At 47.3% G+C, this 14,340-nt stretch overlaps 1 protein-coding gene across 8 annotated transcripts in view; it reads right to left on the bottom strand.

The window, feature by feature from the left end:
- MAST2 (microtubule associated serine/threonine kinase 2) overlaps positions 1-14,340 on the bottom strand; it is a 424,890-nt gene that overhangs the window by 139,201 nt on the left and 271,349 nt on the right. For all 8 annotated transcript variants that reach the window (XM_060231742.1, XM_060231744.1, XM_060231743.1 and 5 more), the window contains one exon: positions 4,416-4,436. In XM_060231742.1, coding sequence (XP_060087725.1) covers positions 4,416-4,436 — 21 coding nt within the window. The remainder of the gene's footprint in view (positions 1-4,415; positions 4,437-14,340) is intronic.

Below are 14,340 nucleotides of genomic sequence, written 5' to 3'. Positions count from 1 at the left end.
GGAGATCCAGGAAATTACAAGCCGATCTGTCTAATGTCGATACTAGGTAAGTTGGTGGAATTCATTATTAAACACAGAATTAGTAAGCACATTGATGAACAAAAGCTATTGAGAAAGAATCAGCATGGATTCTGTAATCTTGTCTCACTAACCTGTTAAGAGTTCTTTGAAGGGATGAACAAACATATGCACAATGGTGACCCAGCAGCACGGTTCTCTCTAAGCTGAGATAGCATGAGCTAGCTCACAGTTTTTTAGCCTCTAGTTCACACATTTTTGTCAGGAAAAACAGCCCCAGAGCAAACTAATTTATGCAGTAGCTCACAGCTTTAATTCACAAAGTAGAATTTTTGCTCACAAGACTCCACAGCTTAGAGAGAGTATTGCCCAGCAGGTTCTGTCTACATAGACTTCCGGAAAGCTTTTGATAAAGTTCCTCATCAAAAGCTCCTAAGGAAGAGGACAAGGCCTCCTGTGGATTAAAAACTGGTTAATTAACAGGAAACAGAGAGAGAGTATAAATGGGCAGTTTTCACAGTGGAAGGTGGTAAGCAGTTGGGTACTGCAGGGCTTAGTACTAGGTCCAGTGCTTTTTAGCTTGTTCATTAAAGGATTTAAAAACAATAAAATAACTGGTGAGCAGAGGAGCGACTAGGACCAACACTGGAACCGCCTATACTTTAGGGCAGACCCTGCTAGTTATATCTATATGATGCTAGCAGATTCCTTCGTTTCCACTTGGTATAGTCAGATCCAGAAGAAAATACATTCCAGAGGTGTACCCTTGGACAACCTCTGTATGCTAAGAGAAACGCAGGCATTCAGAATCCTGAAACAGAGGATCTTAGATACTGAGAAACAGTCGCTTTGTTCCCCTTTAGCATTTGATATCTTCCCAGATCATGGGCTGCCTGCTGCCTACCTTTCCCAGATTACTTCACCCCAGTTACGCTGCTCTTTTATGTTAGCAAGACTCAATCTTCTACCCTCAACGGTATTGTCTGGGAGGTTTGCCAACATCCCTTATCAGGACAGAGTCTGCCCATGTAATGGAAGGCACCTTGAAATGGTCGCCCATGTCTTACTTTATTGTGATTTTTATGGGGAAGTGAGGGACTGCATAATCAAACCTATTCTGTCTAATTTTTATGGATTACCTGAAGCGAAGTTAGTTTTTTTTTCTGCTATCTGACCAATGTTCCCATATCATAAGCCTGGTTGCAAAGTACCTTTTGGCTGCCATAACAACCAGGGAGCAAAAGACTAGCTCCCCTTCCTGATGTTTGATTGGTTTTTATAGAAGAAGAAGAAGAAGAAGAAGAAGAAGATATTGGATTTATATCCCGCCCTCCACTCCGAAGAGTCTCAGAGCGGCTCACAATCTCCTTTACCTTCCTCCCCCACAACAGACACCCTGTGAGGTGGGTGGGGCTGGAGAGGGCTCTCACAGCAGCTGCCCTTTCAAGGACAACCTCTGCCAGAGCTATGGCTGACCCAAGGCCATTCTAGCAGGTGCAAGTGGAGGAGTGGGGAATCAAACCCGGTTCTCCCAGATAAGAGTCCGCACACTTAACCACTACACCAAACTGGCTGAAACTCCATGTAAATTTGCTATACTGTACTTTTTATTTCTATGCCAATAAAGGTTTCTGGATTTGGATTTACTCAGACTGGCAGTGGCTCTCCAGGGTCTCAAGCTGAGGTTGCCTGGACCCTTTTTTAGTTGGAGATTCTGTGATTGAACCTGGGAACTCCTGCTTACCAAACAAATGCTCTACCACTGAGCCACCGTCTCTCCCCTAAAGGCAAATCCTATGCTAGGGATTATTAGGAAGGAAACTGAAAACAAATCAGACAGTATCATAATGTCCCTGCATAAATCTTTGGTGCAGTCTCATTTGGAATATTGTGTATAGTTCTGGTCATCACACCTTAAAAAGATATTGTAGCACTGAGAAAAGTGCAGAAAAGAACAACTAAAATGATTGGGTGGGGGAGGGCGGAACACTTTCCCTATGAAGAAAGATTACTTAATTTAAATTTATGAGAAAACAGGATTTATTTAAACAAAAACATTATAGGTGATGTGTAATTTCAATATTTGCATTTGGGTCTTCAGCTCATACTACTCCCTGCCCATCTGCACTGCAAACAACAGTGACCATGAGATCAGTATGAGTTGTGCTGACTGCATGATTCAATCTGCAACATCAGCACAAGCTTCTTCCCACACCACAGTATAACTGGCTTGTACAAAAACAGTAGTTTTTCAAACTTTTATACTCAACTCCATTAACAGGTAAGCCAGGTTCAATATCTCAGGTTTTACTGGCTTCTGTTAGTTAGTTCTAAGTGTCTGTGTTGCAGCCTTTGAGGAATAAAATAATGCCCAGTTTTATAAATTATCATCAGCAAAACAGCACTACATTAAATATGAAGAATTATTAATGTTTAGACATCGTATGCAATTGACTTTTGGAGATTTCTGACATTTTGCTTGCCTATAATGGCCATGTTCTGACTGCTATTTGAGCCACAATGTATGGGTTGGAATACTACTATTAAAAGCAGAGGATGACAGCAATTCAGTATATAGTTAATATTTTGCAAGACTTCTGAGAAACCAATTATGTACACTGTATTTGATCTCACAAAGGAAAAGCAGGTGTAACAGAGTAAGGAACAGTCTTACTCCATCTATTAAATTCAGGAACACTTTATATTTCTAGGCCAACCTATCTCCTAGAATTATGAGAAGAAACACCATCAGTATTTCACAAACACAAACTTCATGCTTCATGCACAAGATCACAAATATTTATGTTGCCATTACAAAATGCATGCTGCAGTTAAAACCCCATGTAGACACATTTTAATATAAGGATCTTCAGATGCCACCACTATACTGATTGTGTATTACCCCTAATGTATCAAATATCCTGCACATTAAATTGTCGTTTGGTTTACAGTGAACCAAATGGTAATTTATCCAACTATTAGACCTCTCCAATAAAATTAATATCACCAAAATGAAAAATATAGACCAATTTTCTACATAGGATACATTTAAAAATATTTGAACAATATTGCAAAACAGTAGCTTATTTCTGGCATTTATACATTTCAAAGAGATTGTGAGGATGTCCAGAATTGAAGGTGTAATAAAACTATAATTAAAAATAAGTTTTTAAGTCCTTTAGTGTACTGTTTTAGGATGTAGAAATAGGCTTCCTTGTTTTATTTATTATTACAACACAGCCGGCTGAGTGGTTGTCCTTGGGAGAAAGAACGGTGCCTGGGAAAATTAAGCACTCCATTCACAAAGTGCTCTCCTCTTCCTAATTAGGCAAGTTAGATCTAAGAATTCTTTCCTGTGCTGATAATGTGGGGAAAAAGCATGTTCATTGTTGTGATGACCTAACTGGGAAAAGCCTTTTTATTGGCTCTGGGATTTTCTGTCCTGAGGGATTTTCTTATAAAAACCTTCTCTTTTGCTCTGTTCCTTGGGGGTCTTCTGGACTGCAGCATGAGATACTGACAGAAGATTCTCCACATTTTTACTTCTCCTGGGATGGTCAGTCAGTCAGCTGAGACTAGGAACTGGACTGAGCCTGTGTGAGTCTGCCCTAAGTGCACTACATGTAGCGTGCTAGGACTGTACTGTATTCTTTTGTTGTTTTCAGTTACTCCTTTCCATTTTTAGACCTGAGCACCAGCTTAATAAATTCTTCTTAAGCATTTTAAAACTGTGTCTTTGTGTTGCCGTTAAAATTTGCAACATTCTGGAAATTGACTCTGTGGCCTTAACTACCAGGTTATGTTCTGTTTTATGTCAAAAACCCTCTGTTGACAGGCTGGTGTTGGCTGACTGCCAATATGAGTCTGAGGTGGGGGGGCGGTCTTAATTGGCATTACAAAGGGCATTCTGAATAGCATTTCATATTGACAAATAAATGCTGTAACAGGATTTCCTAACTTTAGGGGCTACTTCTCACAACAGGGCTTTTGCATGGAGGCCAGTTAAGCCTGCTTCTGCATGGTGGCTTTTTATGACAAGCTGATTCAAGCCCATAGCTGAACTTTGGTTGGAAAATAGGGAGCACTTGGGATTTTAAGAAGCTTGCAATGGTTTCTCACAGTCGTGGTGATGTGTGAGCCGATTTAAAGTGCTTGTACTACCAAGAGAACAAAAATTCCTGATTTCTTCCCCAGGCCTTTAAAGGGGCATATAAGCCCCCCCCCAAGTATTTTACTATTAAACATTAAAAAGCAGAAGTCCTTAAATGTAATTGATAAAGTGCAATGGGGCTATGACAACACATGTAATGCAGCAGACTAGGAATGTAGCAGACTAAAATATCATGCAAAAACATCAATTTTACACACAATACAATATATATCTACTATAGTGTTACCTGTCTGCCCTGTGTCCATGGCTATATATAAAAAAGACACAATAACGATGATAAAAAACAGGAGGAAAATATATTTATAAACATTTTCTCAAAAACAGACAAATTATTCAAGTAATTTTTACAGACCTAAGCAAACTTGTATTCTTTAATACTTGGAAAATTATGTAACAGGATTTAATTGCTATGGACAGGTCCAACAGTAGGTCTGATCTACCTGACAAGATCTGCACCACAAACATGTAGGTACTTTGTATGATAATAAACCAGACACATATCACCCAGCATTTTTTCCTTTTTGTTCTTCTGGAAAATTTACATCCTTTATTTACTCTGCATGAATCCTGAAACCACTGAAATACAGCGTTGTAAGTAGCGCTCTGATCTTTGTTATTAGCAACTGATTTTCACAAAATATTAGGATTAAGAATTACTTAATAGCTATTTCGGAAGCAATTTTAACTGAAGTGAGGTATAAAGTGCAATTCTTTCAAACACACAGTTGGATCCAGCAACCCATTAGTAAAAGATGTTGGCGAATCTTTGCTGCATTGCCCTTTTACCAGCAGTCCCCTCTGACCTCATGGAAGTCGATTCCCAAGATCACATAATCCAGATCAAGGGCGACACTGAGGAGGAAGGAGACCAAATGGCCTCTTCTCCTTCTTCCATCTGTCCTCATAAATCTCACTAACAAAACAGCAAGGACCCCAGAGCCCAGACTCCTGTTAAATCCAGTGGCTAGGAAGGAATACATGAGATAAGGTACTCAAGGGCCAGGCTGCTTACGGCTTTGAATGAATGATTTTTCTCACTTACTGTCTGTGCCTTTTTTGTAGAAAATGTTCAGCAGGAACTCGTTTGCATATTTGCCCACACCTCCTGATGTCACCATTGTTTTGCACAGAGCTTTTTGTAGAAACAGCCCAGCAGGAACTCAATTGCACATTAGGCTATACCCCCTGACACCAAGCCAGCCAGAACTGCGTTCCTGTGCATTCCTGCTCAAAAAAAGCCCTGCTTACTCTGAATCGGCCTTCTCAGCAGTCTTAGGGCAGGGCAGCCTGAGAGATGTGGGAGGAAGCTCCTTCCTGGAGGCAGGCAGGGTCACTGATCTTTTGATTCCTGGGGGGAGGGGCTTCTCTCCCAGACTCTAGGCTGGTTCTGAAGCAGTTCAGCTCCACTCAGAGTGGGAAGAAAACTACCAATAGACAAACAACAAAACACCATGCATAACAGTGTGAAACACTCTAAAAAAGGGCCAACAAGAAACAGAAGAGAGCCCTACAGGAAGAGAAGAAACCCCTAGGTTAAAATAGTATACCCGAGCCTTTTTTTTCTGGGGGAATATGGTGGAACGGAGTTCTGGAACCTCTTTGTGGAAAGAAAAATCTCCAAAAAAATCTTCAAAAGTTCATAAAAACAGGTTTCCTACCTGTAACTGATGATCTTCGAGTGGTCATCTGTGCAGTCACACTGATGGGAGAGGCGCCGACGCCGATCACGATCGGTAACTTCAAAGCCGCGGATTTCCGCACCCCCGTCTCGGTGCGCATGCGCAGGCACCCCCTCTCCTGCGCATGCCCACCGGGACAGGAGCGAACATCCCGCCAGTTCCTTCTGACCGCTGCAGGAGCCCCGGAGACGAACCCGCAGCAGTGGGGAAGGTGGGCGGGTAGTGTGACTGCACAGATGACCACTCGAAGATCATCAGTTACAGGTAGGAAACCTGTTTATCTTCTTCGTGGTCTCTGTGCATCACACTGATGGGAGAATAGCAAGCTCACCACGTACCTGGAGGAGGGTTGCACGGTCCGTCAACAGGCGAGCGACTGTAGAACTGCACTGCCCACAGACGAACTCTGCCTCCACTGAAGGTCCAACGCATAGTGCTTGACGAACGTATGCGGGAAGGACCAGGTAGTTGCTTTACAAATGTCTCGCAATGGCACCCCCTTCATAAATGCAGCTGAAGTCGCCATTGCCCTTGTGGAGTGTGCTCTGATTGGCCCCGGTAAGGGCCGCTTCCGCAATAGGTAGCACAGCTTAATTGTCTCTGTTAGCCATTTAGAGAGTCTCTGTGAGGAGATCCTCTGTCCCAAAGAAGCCGTGGCATACGAGACGAAGAGCCTGGAGTCCTTGCGCACGGGTTTAACCCTGTGCAAATAGAAAGAGAGTGCACGCTTCACGTCAAGGGCATGAAGACGTCTTTCCGAATTCGTAGTCGGGTTCGGGAAATAGACTGGCAGGTAAATTTTCTTGTTCAAATGGAAGGCAGACACCACCTTAGGTAAAAAGGTCACATCTGGCCGTAATCGCACCCCCTCCGGACTAAACTGAAGGTAGGGGTGGTCGCATCTTAGAGCTGCCAGTTCTCCCACCCTACGAGCTGAGGTGATGGCCACCAGGAATGCTGTCTTCCATGATAATAGCTGCAGTGAGCATGTGCCCATAGGTTCGAAGGGTTTCCCCATGAGGGCCTCCAAAACTCCCGGTAAATCCCAAGACGGAGTTGGAGTCTGGACGGAGGGAGGGATACAGCCGTATCAACCCTTTCAGAAAGCTCTTAGTGGTAGGGTGTGTGAACACCGAACAACCCTCCACGCATTCATTATTGGCCGAAATGGCCGCCAAGTATACCTTGATAGAGGATACTGCCAGCCCTTTATCCAGCAATGTGAGAAGGAAGTCGAGAATGCTGGGAAGACCTGCTGTCCTCGGGTCTCCGCCCACTCTCGAGGCAAACTTCACAAACTGAGTCCACTTATAGGCGTAGGATTTTCTTGTCGACTCCCTTCTACAGTTAAGGATGACATGCTGCACCCTCTCCGACAGTTTGTTCACCCGAGCTTCCACGCCGTCAGTTTTATGTGCGGAACATCGTGGTGGACTATCCGCCCCTGTTGGGAGAAGAGCAGGTCCGGCACCATAGGGAAGTGGTGAAACGTGCCCTTGGACAGCTGTAACACAGGGGCGAACCAGTGTTGCCTGGACCACCATGGGGTGACCAGGATCCCCCTCGGGCGTTCTCTGTACAGTTTCTGCACCACCGGCGTAATTAGTGGAATTGGGGGAAACAGATAGACATGAAGCTGGTCCCACTGGAGCAGGAGGCCGTCCCCCAGCGACAGGGGATCTCTCCCTCCCCGACAACAAAATCTCCTGCACTTTCTGTTGTCGCGGATAGCGAAGACATCTATCTCTGGTGTCCCCCACTCCTGGAAGACCGGCTGAAGGAAGCTCCAGCTGAGCTCCCACTCGTGCAGGGATGCTCTTCCCCTGCTGAGAAAGTCTGCGCACACGTTTTGTTCGCCCGGGAGATGCGCTGCTATTAGATACGTGTTCATCTCCTTGCAGATCTCCCAAACCCGCAATGCCAAGAAACAGAGCTTCCGAGACACCGTGCCCCCTTGCCTGTTTATGTAGGCCAACGCTGTGGTGTTGTCCATCAGTATTGCTACTGTTCGATTTGCCAGCAGTGGCCTGAAGGAAAGGATGGCGTAAGGAATCGCTAGGAGCTCTAGGAAGTTGATATGATACTGTAGGTGGTCCTTGGGCGATCTGTTGCCCACGCAAAGGCCGTTGACGTGAGCGCCCCATCCCCACAGGGATGCGTCTGAAGTCAGAGTTATAGTTGCCCGTGCCCTGTGGAACGGTGCTCCCTCCAATAGGTGGCGTTTGTGTCGCTACCATGTCAGTGTTGCCAGAACGTCCTGTGGAATGGAAAATCTGCGTAGGGGGGGAATCCACCCCGCATCGGAAACGTTTCAGGAGCCACAATTGGAGGCTTCTCATGTGGAACCTGGCAAACACCAGCACCGTGGTAGTGGCCGCCATCAGCCCTAGCAGACGCTGTATCTGAAGAGCGGTTACGGTTTGACTGCATTGGAATGTTTGTGCTAAGTCCATAATGTCCCTCGCTCTCTTTTCTGGCAGGAACGCTTTGCACCGTCGCGTGTCCAAGACCGCTCCGATGAATTGGATTCTCTGAGACGGTTGGAGACAAGATTTCTTTGCATTCACCTGTAATCCCAACTGTTGAAGGAGGTTCAGGGTGGCGGAGATGTGCTGCAGAAGTCTGGTTTCGGACTCTGCCACCAGCAGCAAATCGTCGATGTACGGGTATATTGCTATGCCCTGTAATCTGAGGTGGGCCGCTACCACTATCATTGTCTTTGTAAATACCCTTGGGGCAGTTGATAAGCCGAAGGGAAGAGCCCGGTATTGATAGTGCATAGTCCTGATGGCGAATCGAAGAAATTTTCTGTGGGCCGGATGGATGCTTATATGGAAATAAGCATCCTGCAGGTCTAGAGTAGCCATCCAATCTCCAGGATTCAGCAACGGAAGTATGTTGGGTAGGGACGTCATACGGAACTTTTGGTGTGGTATGAAGTCGTTGAGGCCCCGAAGGTCCATAATGAGGCCCCGAAGGCCCATCCCGCTTTGGGACAGTAAAATAGCGGGAGTAGAAACCCAGCCGCACTTGGTTCGGTGGGACCGGTTCTATGGCCTTCTTCCCGAGCAAAGCAATCACCTCCTCTTGGAGGGTTGGTGACGGGGTAGTGTAGACAAATGTTGGAACCTTTGGTTCCTGTTGAAATTCTATTAGATAGCCCAGCCGGACTATCGATAACACCCATTGGTCCGTTGTTATAGAGGACCATGCTTGGAAAAAGGGCCACAGACGGGTGCGGTCCAAAGAAGAGGTGGGGTGTGTGTAGCCGGGGGGGGACAGTCAAAGGCCCTGTTTGGGCTGCCTATTCCCTTTTGGTCTTGAAGACTGAGATGAAGTCGGGGAATATTTTGACTTCGTGCTTGGTAAAGGGGGCTGTGGTCTTGGGCCTCCATTGTTGGTCCCCCGACTGCTTTGGGAAGGGCTTCTTGCTCCAGGTTCTCAACCATGGTCGCCTGTTTTGCTGTCTGGACGAGGCTGGAACCTCCAAGTTCCTGGAGGTACGGATGCTCTTATCCATGTCTTGAAGCACCGTTGGCACTAAACAGCCCTTTCCCGTCGAACGGTAGGTCCTCGACGTAAGCTTGGGTATCCGTCTGCAGCGCTGTGGATCTAAGCCAAGAGTGTCTCCGGAGTGTCACAGCTGCCGTGAGGGTCTTAGCTCCAATATCTCCCACATGCTTCGCAGAGTTTAACTGTTGCTTGGCCAACGCCATGCCCTCACTCTGGATCTTCCGTAAGGCGTTCTTGGACTGTTCCGGAAGCCCTGGTAGCAGTGTGGAAATTCGGTCCCATAAGGCGTATTGATAGCGCCCCATACATGCTGCGTAGTTCGCTACCTTCAGGCCCAGCGACCCCGCTGTATAAATTCTCCAGCCCAGACCGTCCAGCTTCTTGCCTTCCTTGTCTGGGGGGGGGGGGGCATGAGTCTTTCTAGCTTTGGAGGATGACGCTACCACCACTGAGTTTGGCCTGGGATGGTTGAATAGGAAGTCCGCTGTGGATTCTTGTATCCGATACATGTGATCAAGCCTGCGTGACGTTATAGGTGTGGACACAGGCTTGTCCCACGATGCTTTTGCTGTGTGCAGCATCACTGTTGTCAAGGGGAGGGCGACAGCCGTCGACGTATCCATCTCGACGATGTCGAACACGCTATCGGTAATGACAGGCACTGGCTGTATTGTCGAGAGAGATAGGGATTGCGCCATCCTTTTTATCAGCTCCCCGTAGGATTTCAAGTCCTCCGAGGGGGAAATGGGTTGGTCTTCCCCCACCTTGGTTGGTGGTGACTGTTCCTCCGAGGATAACTGCTCCTCCTGCATCGACCCTTCCGACAATCTCGGTGATCGTTCTGGGGACTCCGATTGCTCCGACTGAGCTGTTCGACCCCGATCCAGCTCAGGGGTCACAACCTCCTCGGTAGGGGAAAGAGATTTCTTTTTCTTGACTGGCTCCTCTACCGGAGGTTTCGACACCGATGCCGATGGTTTGCGTTTTTGGGGGCGATATGACGTCCTCGATCGGTATGATGCTTCCGAACACTGGTCCCACTCAGACTGGCGTGGAGGGAACCACGGGAACATTGAAGGCATCGGGCACAACCCGTACAGATACTGCCATTGTCTTTGGTCCCATGACAGTGGTGGCGGTGTCCTCTTTCTTGGGGAGTCATCTCGGTGTCTCCTAGGAGAGCAGTCCTCCGGGGATCTCTCTCTCGATGACCAACGATCCCGTCGATACCGAGGGCTCCAGGAGCGTTCTCTCTCCGAGATCCGTGGGCGGTCCCCTTGTGCTGGTACACGTCTCAGGGTAAGGGGGGAGACTCTCTGAAGGCTCCGTGACCGCTCCCTTCTGGTCCTATCCGATCGATCCCGAGAGCTATCCTTCTCCTCCTGTGTGAGGTCTGAAGGACTGTCGTCGCTTACCGAGCGCTGTGCCGATTTCAGATCGCGGTCGGAGTCCGACGAGATTGCTATCTGCGTCAATATCGATTCGAGTGCTGGCGGGTTCGGCCGATGGCGCGGGGAAGCCAATAATTTTAAAGGTGGAAGAATCGGTGCTGCCAGGTCAAGCGGCGATATCGGAGAGGAGCTCGCAGTGGTCTTATGTTTCTGCTTGTCCGACTTTTTCTTCGATCCCGCAGAAGCTCCTTTATCCTCCTTGGACCTCTTTGCTGGTGTAGAGGTCTCCGATATCGATCCCGAGCCCGCTCTTTTCTGGGGGCGATCGGCATTGGAGGTCTTGTCGGTATCGACCACCGACACCGAGGACTTTGGCGCGCTTTCTGATGACGCTATTTTCCGTGGAGACAGCGCCTGTTCCACTAGGGCTGCAGCGAGGCGAGCCGTGCGATTTTTCCTTGTTTGTCTGGAAAATTTCGCGCAATGGGTGCAGGAATCTGGCTTGTGTGTTTCTCCCAGACACAGCAAGCAAAGGGTGTGGCCGTCCGGAGGGGCAATTTTGCTGCCACACCGTCTGCACCTTTTGAAAAAGCCCCAACGCTTTTCCATACGCGAAAGGCGTGGGGGTGAGGGGGGGAGAGGAGAAGGGGAAGGGTACTAGACGCTTAGGAAAAATAACAAATATCATCGTTCCACCCCACTCACTAAGAAGAAGAAATACACCAACCGTAGTGAAGATCGACTGATCTCAATGGCGGTCAGAAGAGAACTGGCGGGATGTCCGCTCCTGTCCCGGTGGGCATGCGCAGGAGAGGGGGTGCCTGTGCATGCGCACCGAGACGGGGGCGCGGAAATCCGCGGCTTTGAAGTTACCGATCGTGGTCGGCGCCTCTCCCATCAGTGTGATGCACAGAGACCACGAAGAAGATCAGGCACCCATGCATTTCTCCTTCATTTCCATTTTGAGAGTTCTGGTGCCTTATTTCCAGGGGGAGAGGGGGACCCTGAGTATACTAAAGTCTCCCCTTGGGTGAGAAGAGACGTTCCACCCCAGGACCACCAGGAAGGAAGATTCACAGTATGTAAAATGAATCTTCTCTTCTCTAGTGGTCTGGGGTGGGGCAATCTGAGATACATGGGACATATCAAAGCTGTATGCCACCTGGAAGAAACAAAAACTTTGTCTCTTTAGCTTGAAAAGGTATGCTGCAAGACCCTTCTCCCAAAGGCCACTTCCACATTTGCTGCCTCGTCATATATAAAGTTTGGTGAAGGAATGGACTTACCTCCAGGTGGCTACCCTGCAGAACACCTCTAAAGAAGGAAAAGACCTATAAGCTGCTGATGTTGCCACCTCCCTAAGTGAATGGGCTGTTACCACAAGGGGGGAGGGATGCAAACCTTGGGCATATGCCAGGAGAATACAACCTCTGACCCACCTACTAATGGTAGAAGTTGAAATCCTGTTTCCTGAAGGACACAGACATGGAGTTTGTTTTGCAAAGCCCCTTAGTATTGTCTAGACAGAAGCTAAGTCCCTCTTTACATCTAAACAGTGCTACTCCTTTTCTGAGGATGTTTAGGGTTAGGGCAAAACCAAGGAACGATCAGTTCCTCTGAACTATGAAAGGAGGAATTAACCTTTGGGACAAAGGTTGGATCAGGGCATGGCACCATCTTATTTCTGTGAAAAATGCACAACTCTTTCTCTACAGAAGAATTGCAGATTTATACCCCACCCTTCTCTCTGAATCAGGGACTCAAAGCGGCTTACAATCTCCCATATCTTCTCCCTCCACAACAGACACCCTGTGAGGTGTGTGGGGCTGAGAGGGCTCTCACAGCAGCTGCCCTTTGAAGGACAACCTCTGCAAGAGCTATAGCTAACCCAAGGCCATTCCAGCAGGTGCAAGTGGAGGAGTGAGGAATCAAACCTGGTTCTCCCAGATAAGAGTCCATGCACTTAACCACTACACCAAACTGGCAGAGAGAGCCTGAAGTTCTGAGACCCACCTGGGTGAGGTAATACTACCAGAAAAAGGTTCTTGAAAGTGTGCTCCTTAAGGGGGCAGATAGCCATAGGTTTAAAAGAAGCCTGTGAGAGGGCTTTGAGCACTGTATTTAGATTCCAGGAGCTAAACCGGTGTGCCTAAGGTGGATTTAACTAAGACATTCCCCTTAGAAATCTCCTAATGTGGGGATGATGGGAGAAACCCGCCTTTTCTTGGCTACCCTTATTGAAGAAATGGCTGCCACCAGTCTCTTTAATGTGCTAGTATTCAAACTCTTATCCAACCCTTCCTGAAGGAAAGAAAGGTTACCCACTTTGGCTGAGAATGGGTCCAACCCTTCCCTTGAACACCAAGACTGAAAAACTTGCCAGGTATTATTGTGCACTCTGTTGGTCAAGCTCCGCCTAGAAGTTAGTAGGGTGACTATAACCTTATCTGAATAACCTACTTCTTTGAATTGCCGCTGCTCAACCTCCATACTGTGAGGCTTAGCAACTCAGGCTGGTGGAGGAGAAGCCCCTGACAAAGAAGGTCCTTCCTGCTTGGAAGGCACCATGGTTCCTTGAAGGACAGTCATAGTATGTCTTTAAAACATGATCTTTTGGGCCAGAAAAGAGCTACCAACACTACTTTCACTCCTAGATCTATGACCTTTTGAATTACTCTTTGAATTAGTTGTATAGGTGGAAAGGCCAGTTGCAACTTAGAGCATATACTATTATTGCCCGAAGACACCTTGAAACAAACCTTGGAACTTGATGATTGTGCTCAGAGACAAAGAGGTCCACCTCCACATTGCTGAACCTGTGATATATCTTTTAGAAGATTTCTTTGATCAGTAACCATTCTGCTTGGTCCAGGGATCTCCTCCTTAGCTGGTGCTGGACTTCCCTGCCATTGAAAGAGCTCTGACCCCATGCAGTTGAGTCTCCTGTCATGATTCTGGGCCTAGTGTGGCCTACAGGCTCCAGGAAAGCCTGTATTAAAGTAGCTACAGGGCCTACATTTCCCAGGATCCCTTCTGGCTCTCTGATTTTGGAGAGAAAACTTGCCCAGTAGAGACCAGAGGGGTGGGAATTGGAACGAAGGAAATAAAAGGCCAAGCTAGAGAGGGGAAAATGTTCTGTTTGTAAAGGCTGGGCTGGAGAAAGACTGCAGTCATGCAATCATCCAAAGAATAGAGGAAGGGAACATATAGTTAGTTGCATCAAGGCTTTTTATTTTGCTTTGTACCACCATTATTGTTTCCGTGTTCACTATAGCACTAAAAGTTACAACCCACTTGAACACTTACAATAAACTTGTTATACTGCCTGGGTCTGCATGCCTCTTCAGATACTTGCTGAGAAGGAAGACAAGGGTCAGGTGGGTGCTCTGGCCCCTCCCAGAGTGATGGCAGCCAACAGAAGGCACTCCCTGCTTGTGACACCTCCACACAGAAAGCTAGATCTCATGCCCCCCCCCTGACAACTGAAATAAAATTTGGCAGCTGTATTGTCCATGTGGAAAGGAAATTCTTCCTGACCAGGAGGTCCTGGAAGGCCGGGAGGCCCCAC

This window comes from Heteronotia binoei, chromosome 2 (assembly GCF_032191835.1).
Source record: "Heteronotia binoei isolate CCM8104 ecotype False Entrance Well chromosome 2, APGP_CSIRO_Hbin_v1, whole genome shotgun sequence".
Lineage (NCBI taxonomy): Eukaryota > Metazoa > Chordata > Lepidosauria > Squamata > Gekkonidae > Heteronotia > Heteronotia binoei.
The sequence above is the reverse complement of the archived record's forward strand: the minus strand, read 5'-3'. Positions and strand labels throughout refer to the sequence as shown.